Source organism: Felis catus, chromosome C1, assembly GCF_018350175.1.
Source record: "Felis catus isolate Fca126 chromosome C1, F.catus_Fca126_mat1.0, whole genome shotgun sequence".
Lineage (NCBI taxonomy): Eukaryota > Metazoa > Chordata > Mammalia > Carnivora > Felidae > Felis > Felis catus.
In genome coordinates this window covers 43,574,356-43,593,712 of record NC_058375.1, presented here as the reverse complement: position 1 = coordinate 43,593,712, position 19,357 = coordinate 43,574,356, and the positions used below count along the sequence as shown (strand labels likewise).

Below are 19,357 nucleotides of genomic sequence, written 5' to 3'. Positions count from 1 at the left end.
GAAATACTTAGAAAGCAGTGTTTTGAACATTATTACCTCTGTTGTTAAAATAATTTATTGTTCATATAATTTCTTTAATTGTAAGCTTATATAATTTAACTTTAATAATGGCTGGATTTAATAACTGGCTCCTGAGAATAACAGGATTCCTGAGAATTTAGCAACCAGCTCTCATGAACTGGTCCGAGAATGCTCCAGCACGCCACTGGCCCGATCTGCACCCAGCTGTATGACCAAAGCCGAATCACTTAACTTCTCTATCAGACAGGGCATGCAATAGAATGCAGGCCAAGCCATGCTTCTCCACTTTGTCTCCCACGTACTGCTAACTACCGAGTATCTGGGACTAGCCCACTCAGTTTACAAAGTCTTTGAAATCTGTTATTTCGTCTTTTAAAATGTTTGCAGTTGGTTTACAAATTTTTATGATCAAATTTTGGTAGGGGGAGGGGGACACTTATATGAGTCTTGTGTCCTGTTTGTTGCAGGATGGCTCTGGCCTACCCTGAGCAAGGGCCAGCGGCCTATTTCAGGTCTCCCTTGCCCACACGGTGGCTTCAAACAATCTTAGCCCTTAACACCGGGCGCATTAAAAAAGGACAAGAGGGCTGTGTGTTAGGAAATCCAAAAGAAAAAGATTAAAGCAGTCCTAGGGTCAGGGTGAGATGCTCCCACAGTGCCAGCAGCCCTCTCCTTGTGATGGGTGTTGCTCACGGGAGTGGTGGAGATGCTTTCTGGAACATGGCTCACCTGTGTGGTCACCAGCAAAAAGCCAGGGGACTAAGTCAGGATCACATGCAGCATCTAACCAGAGTGTCCCCTTCACCCCCCTCATCCCTGTCCATCAGAGCAAGATGCTCCTCAGCTTTCCTTCCCCCTTCATGCTTCCCTCACTCTATCTGGGGTGGGAGGGTGGGATGGGTTCCATCTCTCACTGGTTCATTCCCCTTCAGAGCAGTAGAGGTGGAATTAGCATCAGCGGCTGAGTTCATCTACTTTATCATAATTGGGCAGACAAGTTAAGGACATCTGAACATTTGAGCTCAGATTTTTAACCTTGACACCAATAGTCCACATTTCGGACTAGATAATTCTTTGTTATGAAGGGCTATCCTGTGCCCTGTAGGATGTTTAGAAGTATGAGGGCCAGGAGCACTCCAGTAGCACCCCACAAGTTATAACAATCAAAAATGACTTTAGACGTTGCCAAATACCCCCTCGGAGCAAAATATCCTACAGCTGAGAATCACTGTTTTAAACCAGTAATCTTTGATTCTTATCTCAGTTTGAGCCCAAACTTTTATATCATTATAACTAATAAACCGATATAACCTTTATTTCTGTTTCTAAGAGAAGAAATATATAGCCTAGCTGTTATCACCTCCCCCTAACAGACACATTGACCACCAGCGATGGGACTGTTGCCATCTGACTGCTGAGCAGTCCAGTTCTAAAATTCCAACCTGAGGGCTGCTTACCGGGGCCACTCGTGGTACCAGTGTGCCTTAGTGTAGGTTCCTCATATGAGTACTTCACTGGCAACTGTGAGTCCAAGAACCGGGAGTGACGGACAGGGGTTATAAAGCAGGAAAGGAAGGAGCGCCGTTGCAAGGATGCATTATCAAATTGGCCACTTCCTGAGGCACTTGCTGCTCGATCCTACAAGAGAGTTAGAAAGCTATATGAAATATTTGAAGAGTCTTTCTGAGGAGAAAAAGAGAGAAGCATCAGTTGCTGACCCCATTGGTCAAAAACGTGTCCATGAGGCATCAACCACTCCCCACCCCGGCCCTTCTGGGCTGTTCCTGTCCTGGTGCTGACCAGTTCCAACAGCCCCAGGACCTCATGGGATTAGGACACAAGCCATGAGGCAGGTGAGAATGCTGAGGCATGGGCCTGAGGTGAAGCCCACTTAGGTTCTACCTGCTGGAGTGGAGTAAGATACATGGTGGTGAAATAGGCAGCAGATGAGGCCAGGAGGATCTGAAATGGGGCATGAGGTGTTTAATATACTTGCCCACCTGAATTTCTGCATTGCGATTCATTCCTGATACCTATTCGACCAAAGTACCCTTCTCATATTCTAAGCCTCAGCTTTTTCTTTATAAAATGAGGATAATCACCTCAAGCTTGCAGGATTGTTTTGAGAATTAGAGATCCTGCATGTATAAAGCCTGATCAGGATGTCAGCTCAACAAATACACTAAGTGTAAGTGTGAGTGAGTGAGTGTGTGTGTGTGTGTGTGAATGTGTGTGTGTGTATGTGAGTCAGATGTAAAGTCTTTCCAATTGACCACAGGGGTCCAGTGTGGTGAGGCCGAGGTCACCCTTTGTGTGAGCCGCGAATTATGCTTATGACGCTCAGACAGCCAGAACTTGTTCACTCTACAGTTAACCTTTAGTGAGCAACTACTGCGTGCCCGGCCCTGGCGACCCAGACACCAGAAAATTCCTGATCATTGCGCTCTAAGTGCTCACAGGCTGGTAAAGATGGGCAGAAAACAGCAATCGCAGTGGTAGAAGCGAGCCCTGGAGACCAGGGGAGGTCAAGAAGTCCTTGCGCGGTGGTGGAGCAAGGCAGGCTTTTTCTGCAAGGAGAAAATGTACCCAAACCTGGAAGGCTGTGTAGGCGTTAACCAGGCCAAGACGGAAGGTAGGGCGAAACGATTCTCACCAGGTTCGCTGGTGCACCCCCGCCATCGTTTACTGGGACCCCGTCGAGTGCCGGGTGGCAGTCAGTGCAGTGGAGGACAGAAGGGTGCGTGAGAAAGGCCTACTGCTCCTCACCCCCCGCCCCTACCCGGGGCAGAGGGAGGCGGGTGCGGGAGTGAAGGAACAAATACCACACTCACGGGGGACGGCGGCCACTAGAACAGACGTCATCCTGCGCTCGCTCACTCGTTCACAACTCAGAAAGGATTGGACTCATCCACTCCCTTACCGCTTCATTAAATTTTTAGCCAAAAAAGAATGCGAGAGGTTGATGACTTTTGGTCTCTCGACAACCGTTCTTCGTTATGTTATTTTATATTTCAATAAGAATAGAGGTATAAACAAACAATAAAAAGACCCCACAAGCTAGAGAATTCTTTGTGCCTCCCCTTCTCCTCCCCCCACTCCACGCCCACCACCGCTCCGGGCTGCGCCTGTCTCTTTAAGAACCCGAGCCTCCGCCTCGCAGGGGCGGGGCTAGGAGCCGGCTCTGGAGGCCGTGGCTGCCCAGTCTCAGAAGCAACGCTTCGGTCTCTTTAAGGAGGCGGGGCTCTGCCCGGAGGAGGTGGAGAAGTTCCGCCCCCCGGATCTCCGGCTTCCGGCAACTCGGCTGGACCTGGACCTGCCTGGTACTACTGAGGTTGGAGCCTCCCCCCGACCAGCTGGACGCCGAGCCCCTCGAGGTGAGGCGGCCGGGACTGCGGGGAGAGCCCGGGACGCGAGAGGCCCGTTATCTCCTGCCCGCCGGGCCGGTTCGGCCCAGATCCCCCCCCTACAACCCTGCCTTTGCTTTTTGGGCAGCTCTTGCCCAGGCCTGCCGGGGCTTAGGGTATCCCAGGCTGCAGGGTCGCCGTCACTCCAACGCCTACTAATTGCTCGGCCGTGCACTAAGCGCCTTACACTCACTGTCTCATTTAATGGCCCCCCAGCACCGTGCGAGTAGGTACCATTATGAACCCATTTTACAGATGAGAAAACTGAGGCCCCGAGGAGCCTGCAGTCATACAGCGAGGACAAGCAGAATCGGGAATCAAACCCAGGTCTGTTTGACCCCAGAGCCTGTGCCCTTAACCACTGGCTAGGCTGAACTGTCTTTGCTCTTGACTGCCCTCATAGCCACCTCTCAAAGTCCAGCCTCCCCTTCCTCACCCTTACATTTCCAGGCTGCACCTGGTCCTTAAACACCCACAGAGTGAGTGAGATTGGATGGAACCTTTGGACCCCTTAGGGTTAGTTTCTTTGTATCTGTTGCTAAGTGGTTATCTTTATACAGACCTGTCTCACCCTACCAAAGAAGGAGGCAAGGAAAATAGTACCATTTCTAATGCTGAAACAAGATTTGTTTGCGTATATTTTATTCTGGTATCTTATGAAGTTTATTTATTTTTCCTTTTTAGACCTCTGCAAAATTTCTTCTTAATAATTGGGAGAAGACCCGCTGGCTGGATGGCAGCTGTAGGTGATTTGCAGTTTGAAGGTACATCCGTTGGGGGCCCACCTTTTATGATCAGTGTTTCCACAGTCACAGCAATGGGTTCTCATTGATATACTGGCATATATATTTAAGAAGATTATTTCAAGCATCTTGGTACAAGTATGTTGGCCACATCCAGGTTTTTCTGTTTGTCCACATCAGTTGTCCTTTTTTGCCGAATAGCCCTTCAGATTGGTAACGTCATTTTTTTTAAGATGTTTTTTAAGTTTATTTATTTTTGAGAGAGAGAGAGAGAGAGAGAGAGAGAGAGAGAGAGAGAGAGAGAACACAAGCAGGGGAGGGGCAGAGAGAGAGAGGGAGACACAGAATCTGAAGCAGGCTCCAGGCTCTGAGTTGTCAGCACAGAGCCCAGTGTGGGGCTTGAACCCACTAACCGTGAGATCATGACTTAAGCCGAAGTCCAACACTTAACTGACTGAGCCACCCCAGGTGTCCCCAGATTGGTAACGTCATTAATTTAATACTGTGATTACAAAATAGCTATAGAGTTACTGCCTTAGTTCAACAAATATTTACTGAACATCTACTTTGTGCTTAGAACTTAGTAGATGCAGGAGATAAAAAGATAAAGGAGGAGTTTTTTCCTCTGCTGGAGTAGATAAAAGTGTAAAAAGCTAATTATGATGAAATGTGATCAGGTCATTCCTTCACTGAATCAATAAGTATCTCATGAATGTGACTATGAGCCAGGCAGTTGTTCCAGTTATCAGGGACAGAGGAGTGACAGTTCACTCCCTAATGTAGCTTTCAGTCTGATGAGGGAGACATTAATTTGATAAATGATCACTTACATATATATCCACAGACTATGAAAATGTTGGAGGAACAGTTCATCACTCACAGCCTAGAACCTAACCTAGACTAGGGACTGACAAATGCTTATTTGTCTTATAAACACTTGCACAGCACTTACTATACGTCAGGCCCTAGTTTACATGCTTTCCAAATATTAGCTCGTCTAATCTTCATGTTAACTTTATGAAATATTATTCTCCCTGTTTTACCAGTGAGGAAACCGAGGCAGAGAAAAATGAAGTAATTTGCCTAAGGCCACATAACAAGTGGTAAAGCAGGGTTTGAACACAGGCAGCCTGGCTTCACAGCCAGTGCTATCTCACTGCTATCTGAGGAAGAGAGAAGATGTTTAAAGAGAAACCACCTCCTCAGCAAATACTGTCAACTCCATCTTCAACGTACATTCAGCATCTGACCACCTCTCCTCACTACTACCTCTCCCTCACCATGCTCAAGGTCACCATCACCTCTCATATGAACTATAGCCCTTACCTTCCTTCTAGTCTTCCTGCTTCCTCTGTTGCCCCCTTACAGTCTGTATTTTGCAACGAGTGGTCCTTTAAAACTAAGTCCGATCATGTCATTCTTTCAGAACCTTCCAATGGCTCCCATCTCACTAGGTATGAAAGCCAGAGCCTTTTCTGTGTTTGGAGGCCGTACATGATACTGCCCTCCACTCCCTCTGATCTCTCCTGCTACTCTTGTCCTTTCTCTCTCTGCCCTACCCACATGGGCCTGTCACTGTCCCTCCTAGACACCAAGTACACTCACAGCTTAGGGCTTTTGTGCTATCTATTTGGGAATTTTTTCTCCAGATAGCCACATAGCTTGCTCCCTCACTCTGTTCAAATCTCACTTCATTTGAGAGGCCCTCTTTGGCCATCCTTTCTGAGTATAGTGTAGGAAAGTACAATGTCGAGAACAGCATATGCAGAGTACCCAAGGGGGGAGGAAGTTTGTTTGACTTTTTTCCCAGGTAATTGAAAGAAAGCTAATGTGCAGAGCACAGATGGTTCGGGGTTGGCGTTGGGGGTGGGGGGGAGATGAACACAAGGTGAGGTTAGAGAGGAGGCAGGTGCCAAATCACAGAGGACATTGCAGACCTTGTTAAGGACTTTGCTCTTTAGAACAGAATGTAGGATGCTATGGGGGTCATGGAAGGCTTTCCTGAGGAGGATGGGAGTTCAGGTGAGAAAGTGGAGATTGGGACTCGTCAGGTGGAAGACATTGTGTCGGGAAAGGATCAGAGGCCACACATAGCATAGGATATGCCGGCACGTAAAAGTAGAGAAGATGATGGTGGAAATGAAGAACATGCCAGTCTTGTCCTCAGGGAGCTGTGATGGACACCGGTAACTCATATGGAGCAGAGTGTGTGGTCAAGTGATCCTGTGAGAGGTACACACACGCTGCGTCCCAATCAAACCATGCTACCTGCTGTTTCTCAGATAGGGGACACATCTTCCATCGCCTGGTTTTTGCTCCTCCCATGCCCTTTGTGCGCGATGCCATCCTCACCACATCTGACCATCCTTCTCATGTGGCATCTTCAAGAAGCCTTTCCTAATAAGCCTGTCAAATAGACAAGTTATCATCCTCCTTTGAACATCTTTGGCCTTTGTACTTCTTTTTTTTTTTTTTTTTTTAATGCTTATTTATTTTTTAGAGAGAGTAAGACAGAGCGTGAGCAGGGGAAGGGCAGAGAGAGAGGGAGACACAGAATCCAAAGCAGGCTCCAGGCTCCAAGCTGTCAGCACAGAGCCTGGTGGGGCTTGAACTCACGAACCGCAAGATCATGACCTGAGCCAAAATCAGACATTCAACTGACTGAGCCATCCAGGTGCCCCTGGCCATTGTACTTCTAAAGTGATCCTCTGTTCCCCTTCTGGTATGCCCTTCTGCCTGGTGAACTACTGCTTTTTATTTTTTATTTTTATTTTTTCAACGTTTATTTATTTTTTTGGGGGGGACAGAGAGAGACAGAGCATGAACGGGGGAGGGGCAGAGAGAGAGGGAGACTCAGAATCGGAAACAGGCTCCAGGCTCCGAGCCATCAGCCCAGAGCCTGACGCGCGGCTGGAACTCACGGACCGCGAGATCGTGACCTGGCTGAAGTCGGACGCTTAACCGACTGCGCCACCCAGGCGCCCCAAACTACTGCTTTTTAAATATGAGACTTGGGGTACCTGGGTGGCTCATTCGGTTAAGTGTCTGACTTCAGCTCAGGTCACAATCTCGCGGTCTGTGAGTTCGAGCCACCCGTCAGGCTCTGTGCTGACAGCTCGGATTCTGGAGCCTGCTTCGGATTCTATGTCCCCCTCTCTGCCCCTCCCCCACTCACACTCTGTCTCTCTCTCAAAAATGAATAAACACTAAAAAAGTTTTTAAATATGAGAAAAGTGTATCTTCCTCTGTCTGATTCCCTCAGTTGTGATCATCTTTTTAAATATATATATTAAATATATTAAATATATATATATATATATATATATATATATATATATTAACGTTTATTCATTTTTGAGAGACAGAGCGCAGGAAGGGGTGGGGCAGAGAGAGAGGGAGGCACAGAATCCAAAGCAGACTCCAGGCTCTGAGCTGTCAGCACAGAGCCCGACACGGGGCACAAACTCATGAACCGTGAGATCATGACCTGAGCTGAAGTTAGACACTTAACTGACTGAGACCCCCGGGTGCCCCGTGATCATCTTTTTAAATGTTAGTGTCCTGTTCCATCAATAAATGATAGCTATGACAATATTTATTATTATATCATATCATCCTCAAAATCTCTCTGTAAGATAGGGGTTACCTACGTTTTATTTATTTTTATTTTTAAAATTTATTTATTTATTTTTGAAAGAGAGAGAGAGTGCAAGTGAGGGAGGGACAGCGAGAGAGGGAGAGAGAGAATTGCAAGCAGGCTCAACACTGCCTGCCCAGAGCCTGATATGGGGCTTGAACTCATGAACGGTGAGATCATGACATGAGCCGAAATCAAGAGTCAGATGCTTAACCGACTGAGCCACCCAGGTGCCCCAATTACCTACATTTTAGAAACAGAGACTCAGAGATATAGTGTTATTTGCCCAAGGTCATAGAGCATTAGTCTTAACTAACCCTTTGACCTGGTAATTGCACTGATAGGTGTTCAGAGATAATAACTCGAAAGCTTTTTCTTTGCAGACACTCCTTACAAGTATTATTTTTTTTTAATTTTTTTTTGTAAGTTTATTTATTTTTGAGACAGAGACACAGCATGAACGGGGGAGGGGCAGAGAGAGAGGGAGACACAGAATTGGAAGTGGGCTCCAGGCTCTGAGCCATCAGCCCAGACGTGGGGCTCGAACTCACGGACCGTGAGATCATGACCTGAGCTGAAGCCGGACGCTTAACCGACTGAGCCACCCAGGCGCCCCACAAGTGTTATTTTTATAATGAAAAGTTGGAAACACCATAAACATCCAACTTACAGTCTCTCTCTCCTACTCCCTCCACCTCCCAGCTGATGGAATATTACATAGTTACGAAAATGGTTATTATAAAGACTGATATAAAATGAAAAAATCATTTTTCTATAATCTCCAGTTGACAGAGCAGGATACAAAATTGTATAGTATCACATCAGTACTTGGCGCATTGTAGGCATGCAGTAAATATATGTTCAGTGAATGAATGATCATCACTGGCATGAATCTATATGGAGTCACTATATGGAGAAAAGGAAACGTATCAAAAATTATTAGTGTTTGCCTTGATGTGGTAGGACTAAGAGTGATTTTTATTCTATGCTTTCTACTCTCATTTTTGACCCTATATTCCCTATAGTGATTACATTGAACTTCTTGGAAAAAATAACTTCCATTAAAATTTTTTGAACTTGAATCAAAGAAGACAGGTATAGATTGGGTACTTGCGGTGGGCCAGCCACTCTGCTAAGGACTTTACTTAGGTAACATTCCTGACTTTCCCCCAATTCTCTAAAGTAGATGTTATTCTCCCCATTGTGTAGATGAGAATACTGAGGCATGCAGAGGTTGAGTTACTTACTCAGGCTCTTATAGTTAGTAAGTAGGTGAGCCAGGACTAAAATCCAGGTCTGACTCCAAATTCTATTGTCTTTGTAACCCCTTTTCTAAGTCAGCCTGATGTCTAGATGAGGTTTTTTTTCAGAGCCTTTTGCCATTTATATCAAATAGGGTCTAGAGCAAAGCTGGGGTTGAAACAGCTTGTCTTTAGATTCAAAGTATAGCGTTTCCAATGTGGGTAAGGTCTTTGATGCCCTCGTGCTCTAATTGCTTTCAGAATTTGGTAACGCGGCCGCTACTGCAGCAGAAAACCCAGGTGCCACCACGATAAGTATCGAGGGTCCTGGTGAAAGCCCGGCGCATCAAGCAGGACTCCCAAGAGGCTCCGGGGGAGAAGAGGATGATGAGTTGCTGGGAAACGATGACTCTGACAAAACTGAGGTTCGGACTCGTCTCTGATTTGTCCTTTTAATTTTTTTAAAAGCTTCTTCATGCATTTATTCACTGTCTCCCGTGTGCCACGAAGAGTGCCAGGCCGTGGCAGCCCAAAGGTGGATCACACGTGGCCTCTGCCTCAGGGGGGAGACAGACAGGCACGCAGGCCATTGTTACCCACAGGGAGCGTGCTGGTGGAGGGGACACCGGGGTTGTGGGGGCAGAGCGGGGGCTTTGTGCCAGTAGTGACACTTGAACTGAGTCCTGGCACAAGGGTAGGAGGTGGCCAAGGGAAGAAGGCAGGGAAGGGTGATCTAGGCAAAGGGAACCATTTCAGCAAAGCCAAAGCGGCACGAAAGAACGTGGCACACGCAGCATGTTTCCCATCTTCACGTACATTAGAGCAAAATACAGGTGAAGACAGGAGGTGAGGCTACACGGCTCGGCCAGGACTCAACCAAATGAGTAGGAACTGTGCTCTGAAAGCTATCAGGAGCTACTGAAAGATTTTAGATGATATTTAGCCAGAGAGTTTAAAGATAAAGGTATGGTGGCCTTGTGGGGTAGAAACTGGAAGGAGTGGAGGCCAGCGGGAGACCGTGGCAGTGGTCTAGGCTAGAAGCCCGAACCACAGCCGGACACAGGTGGTTAGGGGGTGGGCTCAGTTGGGCTTTGTGGAGAAGGGGTGAGGGATAGAGAGCAAAGATTTTATCGAGACTTCCAGGTTTCTGCATCTGGTTGGACGGTGAATAGCAGGTGGCTGTTTTTGGTCACAAAGATTTATCTCCACGTGCACTGGTAGTGTGTTCCAGAAAAATAGTATTTCTATCCATATTTTGTAAATGCAGTCATGACTGTGGTGCCCTAGAGGAGCACCCAGTTTACAGCATTGAGTTCACAGGCTCATTAAGTAGCAGAGCTCTAGGGTGCCGGGTGATCTTTCTGGAACTCCGTGAGCCATCACAATAAGCACCGAAGCTTGTGCTAAATTAAATACCCATATATGCTAGACACTGTGGCGAGAGCTTAGACTAGGAGCCTAACTTTGAATCCTGGCCCAGCCAGTAGTAACAGCTATGTGGTCTTGAGTAAGGTACTTGAACTTCCCTAAGACCGGGTTTCCTCATCTGAAATATAAGAAAATAATGTGTTGACTATCGCCATCATTATCATGACAATAGCTAATGTTTATTCCATGTTTCATAGCTGCCAGACACCATTTAAAGTTCCTTACTTGGATCATCTCGTTTAACCCTCAAAACAACTCTGCATACCAGGAACTGTTCTTATCCTCATTCTACAAAGGAGAAATGTGAGGCGCAAAGTTTAAATAAGCTGCCCTGGAACACACAATTAGTTAGCGTGCTCCAGAGCGCTAGAACCAATAGGATGTGTATATATAGAGAAAGAGGTTTATTTTTAAAAATTGGTTCACGTGATTGTGGATGCTTGGCGAGTCCAAAATCTGCTGGAAGTGGCTGGCAGACTGAGACCCAGGAAGGAATTGGAGTTTGAGGCCAAAGACATTCTGCTGTAGATCCAGGAAGAACTGGTGTTGCAGATGAAGGCCAAAGGCAGTCTGCTGGAGCAGTCCCTCTTGCTCAGGGAGGTTGGCCTTTTGTTCTATTTGGGCCTTCACCTGATTGGCTGTGGCCCAGCCACCTTATGGAGGGCAATCTGCTTTACTCAGAAAGCCACAAATTAAAAAAAAAAATTTTTTCTTAACGTGTATTTATTTTTGAGAGTCAGAGAGAGATGAACACCAGCAGGGGAGGGTCAGAGAGAGAGAGAGGGAGACACAGAATCCGAGGCAGGCTCCAGGCTCTGGGCTGTCAGCACAGAGCCCAACATGGGGCTCGAACCCACAAACCATGAGATAATAATCTGAGCCAAAGCTGGACCCTTAACCGACAGTGCCACCCAGGTGCCCCGAAAGCCCACCAATTTAAATGTTAAAGCTTACCCAAAAACACCCTCACAGAAACATCCAGAATAATGTTTGACCTCGATAAGTTGACACACGAAATTAACCATCACACTGAGCAACAGCGGGTGTCAAAAGTTTGAGAAATGTATGAGGGGGGAGAAAAATCTTAAAATTGAAAACATTCTATCCATCATCTTAATTTGTCTGGGAATTGGGAAGAAGTTACCAATATTCTATGATAGGCACTGAATCCCTTGTCCTAGCTTATAGAACATTGGTCTCTGGAGTTCAATATCTTCTAATGCTAGAGTTCGAAAGAACCTTCAGTCTTCTGTATGTCACCTTCCCTCCCAAGATACTAATGCTGTCTGTGGTAGGTGGGAAAGGCAGCACTTGGATACCCCCTTCTGGAGGCTATTTGTTACCGTGTAAAGCAGCATTTGCCACTATTAGACAACTTTAATTGTGGAGAAATTCTCCTTTCAATGGACAAAAAAACCCTGCCCCTTGTCCTGCAAAGCTCCAGCTAGTCCACCCGTACCTTTCGCTGTACGAATCCTCATGAAATATCTGAAGTGGCAGTCGTAGTTCCCGGCAAGGGGTCTGCGTTCTGTTGTCAAATAGCTGCGCTGTTGGGATAGATGAGCCCCGTGTGTGCTGCTCATAAATTGGAGTTTTGTGGGGTTTTTTTTGTCAGAGGAGTATATTTTAAGTTTTCAGCATGTTAGAGTGAATCAGTGTATCAGATTTTTGAGAGTTGAGGTGGGGATAGTGGTAAGAATCTTGAGGAGGTAGGGGAATAGAAGATCTGACACTGACTGCCTTCTGTGTGTATATGTTTGTGTGTGTAAAAATGCGTATATGTGTTATTGTACCTGATACATATTATATATAATTGATCTAATCCTTCCTATAATCCTATGAAGTGGATCTTGTTGGCTGTAATTTTTGGAGAACAAAGTCTAGTGATTTGACAAAGTCTCCCCCTGGTGGAGGGACCAGGAATTGAAACCTTTTGGTCTGACTTCAAAACACACGCTTGTTTTCTATCAGGCTGAGTTGGGCAAGGCTGTTGTAAAGTTCATGAATGCAAAAGAGCTTGGTCTCTGATGCATCTTGATTTTCCATTAGATTAGCCCCCTGTCTGCATCGCTGATATAAGGACATTACTTCTGTGTTCATTATGTTTTATTTCACCTCTGACAGTTACTTGCTGGCCAGAAGAAAAGCTCCCCCTTCTGGACATTTGAATACTATCAAACATTCTTTGACGTAGACACTTACCAGGTTTGTAAACCCGTTTCACCTTTCCTTTTACACGTAGTGGAGACTTGTGTCTTTTGTGGTTAAACAATCACATGATGCGAATGCTTTTATGACTGGCTATGGTCTTACAAAAATAAAGGATCATTCGCATTTGAAAATATCATCATGAAAGCTGTAAGAAATCTTCAGGAGACTTACTGCTATGTTGTTTTCCAGGTCTTTGACAGAATAAAGGGGTCCCTTTTGCCAATACCAGGAAAAAACTTTGTGAGGTTATATATCCGCAGCAATCCAGATCTTTACGGTATGTGTAGAGCTGTTTGGATTCTTTACCACGTACCAGTTGAATTCAGGTGCGCGTGAGCGTTGCCTGAAAGGTTGGAGAAGTGCACTGTTGGTGGGGCATGCAACATTTCACTCAACTCTTCTGGATGTCAGTGACAGCCTTTACAAACAATTTTGGGGAAAATGCAATTCTGTGTTATATGAATGCTGTGATTACAAGTAATTGGCATGTCCTTTGAACATCTTCAAATGACACTGCAAACCTGAGACGAGTTAAGTCACTTTGTCCAAAAGGAGATTGTTGATTTTAACTTGAGAGGATCTGAGGGTGGGGATCAGTGTGGAGAAGGTGCTCTCATACTTACTCATTGCTGTGCTGAGTCCCAGCTCTGCCCTCAGATGAGCTGGCTCCCCTGGGAATTCAGTCAGCAGCACTGGAAGTCTGTAAGAGGGATGGGCCCGGGGGTGACTGCCATTCCTGACCTCCATGCTGTCTGAGGAGAGGTCAGAGGCCCACCTGGTACTCCTGAAGGGAAAGGGCTCCTATAGCCGTGGCCTTCCGTGTTTGAAAGGAGAAGCGAGCCAGCGGTTCTGGGTGCTTCCTTTGTGCAGATGCGCTACAAAAGACTGGACGCGGGCACGTGTAATTCTTGCAGCCACCTTGGGGGTAGGTATTCTTCTCCCCCTTTCTCAAACAAGGAAGCTGACTCTCAGTGAGGCTCAGTGATGTGTATGCTCGATTCTGAATAAGCATTAGAGTAATATGTTACATATTTTGTACATATGTTGATCATAAGAGGAGAAGGAATTCATGAGGATCTATTGTGTGCTGATGACTGCATACACTTTAATTCTTTCAACAAGACTCTATATTAAGTGTGGTTAGCCCTCTTTTCCTTGTGAGGAAACCAGGGCCGAGAGTTGTCAAACTGAAAAAGCAAGAGCCAGAACTAGTTTGATGTTACGTGAAGCCCATACTCTGTTCGCCTGGTGGTTTTAAGCTACAGAACCTTTTCATCAGCTAGCATGGAGGTCCAATAGTTGGAACCAGTGAAAGTGGAACCACCGTGGGGGAGGCTGGGGAGAGGGTCCCTTCTCTATAGCTCCTCTATCTGGCAGCACTGAAAGTTCCATCCAGATGTCGGCGGAATGCCCGGAGCGCCAGGGAGCGCCATGTGCAAAGCACTGCCTTGGCCCATGCCTCTCGTCTAAATGTTGCCAAGGCAGTTTCTCCTCCTCGCTCTCTTGTTTATTCTTCTAGCCTGAGATCTTGAGAGATAGGCTATGTGTCTGAGTGATTTATGTCATCAGTGCCTGGTGGAGGCCTGGCACAGAGTAAGCACGCAAACAATTTTTGAGCACCTTATTTCGTGCTACAGGCTGAGGATGCAAAGATAAAGTCAGTCTCCACTGCCAGGAAGAAAGAAATGATAGAACTAACATGTGCCGAGTGCCTCACAAGTGCCAAGAGCTCAGCACTTTGTCACTGTTTTATAGTTTTATATCCCACACCCCGAGGTAGGCTTACCTCACAAAAGAGAAAATGGAAGCTTGGGGAGGATAGCTTGCCCATAGTCACAGAGTTAGCATGGAAATGACACTAGCAAATGTACGCAGTGCTTATTATGTGGCCCCGTTATCGGGGAAGAACCTATATTAACTCACTTAATCCTCATAACAACCCGAACTTTATGAGGTAGTTACTATTATTATCCCCGTTGTATGAATAAGGACACCGAGTTACTCAGATGTAATGCATTGTGCCTAAGATCGTATAGCTGAGCACAGTTTTCAAATCAGCACCACAGCTCATAATCCATATTCTTTATTACTCTGTTATGCTGCCTCTCCTGATAAAACCGGGATTTGAACCCCAAGTTTGCTTCTTTCCACAACACTCACAGACATGAGCTCACAGACATGGTTAAAGAAAAAAAAGAGGTACTATATAGGTAAAGTGTTTGATAGTGGAGAGGACTGGGCCTTGTGGGGGAGATTGGAGGAAGGTGGTCGGGGAAAAGATGACAGAAGTGCCAGTCTGCAGAATCCGAGGGTGAGACTGATGAATTTGATTGCATTTAAACTAAAATATAAAATTACTGGGGGAGCCTGAGTGATTCAGTTGGTTAAGTGTCCGACTCTTGATTTCAGCTCAGGTCACGATCTTATGATTTGTGGAATCGAGCCCTGCTTCAGGCTCTGCACTGACAGTGTGGAGAGAGAATCTTCCTTGGGATTCTCTGTCTCCCTCTCTCTTTGCGCCTCTCCCGCTGGTGGGCACGTTCTCTCTTTCTGTCTCTCTCAAAATAAATAAATAAACTTTTTTTTTAACTACAATTTTTTTTAATGTTTATTTATGAGGGAGAGAGAGACATAGAGTGAGAGGGGAGGGGCAGAGAGAGAGGGAGACACAGAATCCGAAGCAGGCTTCAGGCTCTGAGCTGTCAGCACAGAGCCCGACGTGGAGCTCGAACTCACGGACCGTGAGATCATGACCTGAGCCGAAGTCAGACGCTTAACTGACTGAGCCACTCACGCACCCCCTAAATAAATAAACTTCAAAAAAAGGAAAAAAAATTTTCTATACCACAAAATAAGCATAAGCAAAGTAAATAAATAAGTAAATAAACTACAGACCGGAGATAATATTTGCAATTCTCATTAGCAACAAAGGATGAAAAGCAAGAATATCTTTAGAACTCCTACCATTTGTAAGAATAAAACCAGTTATAAGTTTTAGAGGAAAATGAGCAATTCACAGGAAAGGAAACCCAAATGGCTAACAAATATATGAAAAGATACTTAGCCCCACCTGTAGTCAAGGAAATAAAAACAAGAGATTATATTATGCTCATTTTAGCAAACATACAAATTGACTTGTCTCCATTCGTTCATTCAATTAATTCAACAAGTATTGAGCACTAAACTATTGCAGGCACTGGAGATATAGTAGTGAGAAAAACAAAAATCCTTGCTCTGAGGCAGTTTAGAATCTACTGAGCTTTATGATAAGTAAAATAAGTCAGATATATAGTATGCTAATGATAAATGCCAAGGTGACAATTTTAAAGGACAGGAAATACTTGTGTAGGTGGGTGAATTTGAAATTTAAAAAATTTTTAAGAGGTGAATTTTGAGTAAAGGCCTGGAAGAATTGGGAGCAATTCATGTAGATATCTAAGGGGAAGGCATCTGAAGCAGTGAGCACAGCAAACACAAAGGCCCTGAGGCAGGAATTTGCTTGGTATGCTCAGAGAACGGCAGAGACTAGTGTGACTGGGCTAGAGGGAAGAAGGGAGCCTAGGAGATGAGGTCGGAGAGACACCATGGAGGGGTAAGTTGTGTAGCATCTTGGTCACAGTGAGGACTTCAGCTTTTACTTGAGTGAGAAGCCATTGGAGGGTTTGAGCAGAGGAATGACATACCCTTAAGTCAGATTTTCAGAAACATTGATACCAAGAGTTGTCAAGATTGTGCAGCAATGGGAACTAATATGTGTCTAGTGGGTATGTAAGTGGTGCACGAATGGGAGCCATTTGAAGATTCTCGTGCCCTACAAATTGGCAGTTGCTATGTATGGTCTAAGAGAAACACACAAATATAAAAGACATATAGAAGAATATTATTCATTGTGGCAACAGTGCTTATAATAGCAAATATTTGGAAACAAACAAAATATTCATCAGCAGGTGAAGAAATAAGTAAATTGAGGTGTATTCATACACAGAATGCTGTAATTTATAAGAATGAATGAGATCTATGAGCATCAATGTGGCTAACTGTCAGAACAAGGATAAATGAAGAAAGGCATGTTTTTGAAGGATGTGAGTAGTATGACCCCATTAGAAGGATTTGAAAAAGTAGCATGACGGGTACACCAGTGTTTGTTGTATCATTCTTTGTACTTTTCTGTATGTTAGAAATATTTTATAATATAACAATGCATAATACAAACTAAATTAAGACTCCTTCCCACCCCACCCCATAATAAGAGTAGAAATTGGCAGGAAATAGGGGCGCCTGGGTGGCGCAGTCGGTTAAGCGTCCGACTTCAGCCAGGTCACGATCTCGCAGTCCGGGAGTTCGAGCCCCGCGTCGGGCTCTGGGCTGATGGCTCAGAGCCTGGAGCCTGTTTCCGATTCTGTGTCTCCCTCTCTCTCTGCCTCTCCCCCGTTCATGCTCTGTCTCTCTCTGTCCCAAAAATAAATAAACGTTAAAAAAAAAAAATTAAAAAAAAAAAAAAAGAAATTGGCAGGAAAGAGGGAAAGAGAAGGTGTATAAAGCAACCTGGCAGGCCCTGGGATGAGTAGGTGGTTGTGTGTCTCTGGAATCCGAGCTTCCTGTTTGCCTTCGGGCACAGGACTCAGCGACTACATCTGTTGTGTGTCACTGTATCCCTCGCACCTGGCCCAGGGTCTAGAGAACAGTGGGTTCTTACAAATAATCTGCGCTGTCAGCACAGAGCCTGACGTGGAGCTCAGTTCCAGACCATGAGATCATGACCTGAGCTGAAATCAAGAGTCGGTTGCTTCACCGATGGAGCCACCCAGGCACCCCCTCTGCTTTCTAGTTATAGGTTCTATAATATTTTGGCCACTTGTGGTCATATGCTTGGATGGTCTCAGCCCGTTGACAACACATGGTCACTTTTGTTCATTTTTTCAACAAAGCTTTTGGCAATTTTGTAATCATGAAACTGTAGGAATTTTTTTTTTTTTTTTGGCCTTGTCTGTTACATCTTTTATATGGTTGGTATTCAGAATAATACAGTGAACTAGTCCTTGGTGGTAGCAGAGGGCTTGTAGGCTGATGAGTCAAGAGCAGTATGTGGAAAGCCAATAGTGGTGACTCTTTGGAGTATCCCAGTTGATTGCTTGGGCTCTCTTTCCCACCTTCAGGAGCCAGCTTGGCTTTGAGAAGTGCTAACCCATTTCTGCTAGTCATCTTCTGCGACGCAGTAATTTTCTGAGTTTTGTGATACGTCATGGTGCCTGCAGTTATGCTAAAAGGTGTTGCAAAGTATTGGTGACATCGAAACATTAAATTCATAAAATTTATTAGGAATATCTCAATTTAAAAATGTTCTTTGTTCTACTTTTGTAGTACTTTTTCTAGATAAGGAGAAGCAAGGGTGGTGTTGATGAAATCAAGTGAAATGGAGAAAGGGATTTGCAAAGCATAGTGTACTCATTCACTCAGTGGAATAGTTGATAATCACTGAAAGTAGAATAAGCTGATTTTTTAAAATGTTTATTTATTTTTTTTTGAGAAAGAGAGAGAGAGAGAGAGAGAGAGAGAGAGAGAGAGAGAGAGCATGAGCGGGGGAGGGGCCGAGAGCAAGGAAGACACAGAGTCTGAAGCAGGCTCCAGGCTCTGAGCTGTCAGCACAGAGCCCAACGCAGGGCTTGAACCCGTGAACCTCAAGATCATGACCTGAACCCAAGTCGGACACTTAACCGACTGAGCCACCCAGGTGCCCCGTAGAATAAGTTGATTTTTATGAACAGCTATGGTAGAATCCCTAGGCTATATTAAAGTGAAAATCGTAAAGTATGGAATAAGATAGATATAGATACACACACACACACACACACACACACACACACACACATACATAACCTAAAATTTACCATTTTACCTTTTAAAGTGTACAATTCATTGGCATTGAGTACATTCACAATTATTGTGAATCCACGTATCTTCTGGAAAGCTGTAAAGCAAGGCTAAATGGATATAGATATCTATCTATCTATATATCTACACGTTATCATTTATATAAACATGCACACACACAAAATGTGCATTTGTTTATATGTATATAGAAATCTCTGGCGGGATTCACCAGAAACTGGTTATGGCTGCGAGCTCTGGGGAGAAAAAATGTATAGAGCCAGGGAACAGAGAGAGAAGGAATTTACTTTTCTCTATTTTAAAGGAATTTACTTTTCTCCTGCCTGCCTTTCGTTCTCTTTTGAACACTGAACTGTGTGCATGTATTGCTTTCTCATTAAAAAGAAGAGTCTTAAACACATTGCATGCACACATACAACCATGACAAACTGGTAGATTAAATGAATTCTTCCCTAAAGTGTTCTGCTTGCACTACTCTTCCGTTTAGACTGCAGAAGGACCCGTCTGATTTAAGTTATTTTTCTCTGGCATTAATTAACATTTGGCACTTAGATAAGGGAAGTAACCTTTGCTTCCTATATCCTGATGGTGAAGATTTAACAAAATGTCCATGAGTTTTTTGACATCCTCTAATAAAAGAAGCTATAAACAAATTAGTGTCTTTATTCAGCTAATTGTAGAAGGTATTTTGGCCTTTTCATTCCAGTCTCCCCTGTCTTTAATGCACCTAATTGCTGAGTTGTATGTTTACCTTTTATAAAAGAAAATTCCCATTAGATGAAT

At 44.8% G+C, this 19,357-nt stretch overlaps 1 protein-coding gene across 3 annotated transcripts in view; it reads left to right on the top strand.

The window, feature by feature from the left end:
* The first annotated feature begins 2,637 nt into the window (after window positions 1-2,637).
* YIPF1 (Yip1 domain family member 1) overlaps window positions 2,638-19,357 on the top strand; it is a 38,017-nt gene continuing 21,297 nt past the window's right edge. For 2 of the 3 annotated variants that reach the window (XM_006934758.4, XR_006584283.1), the window contains exons 1-6: window positions 2,638-2,653; window positions 3,254-3,395; window positions 4,110-4,189; window positions 9,308-9,471; window positions 12,599-12,679; window positions 12,875-12,962. In XM_006934758.4, coding sequence (XP_006934820.1) covers window positions 4,159-4,189; window positions 9,308-9,471; window positions 12,599-12,679; window positions 12,875-12,962 — 364 coding nt within the window. In that variant the 5' untranslated portion in view covers window positions 2,638-2,653; window positions 3,254-3,395; window positions 4,110-4,158. Of the gene's footprint in view, window positions 2,654-3,253; window positions 3,396-3,680; window positions 3,753-4,109; window positions 4,190-9,307; window positions 9,472-12,598; window positions 12,680-12,874; window positions 12,963-19,357 lie in introns of all 3 variants that reach the window. The other variant, XM_006934757.5, reaches the window with a different exon arrangement.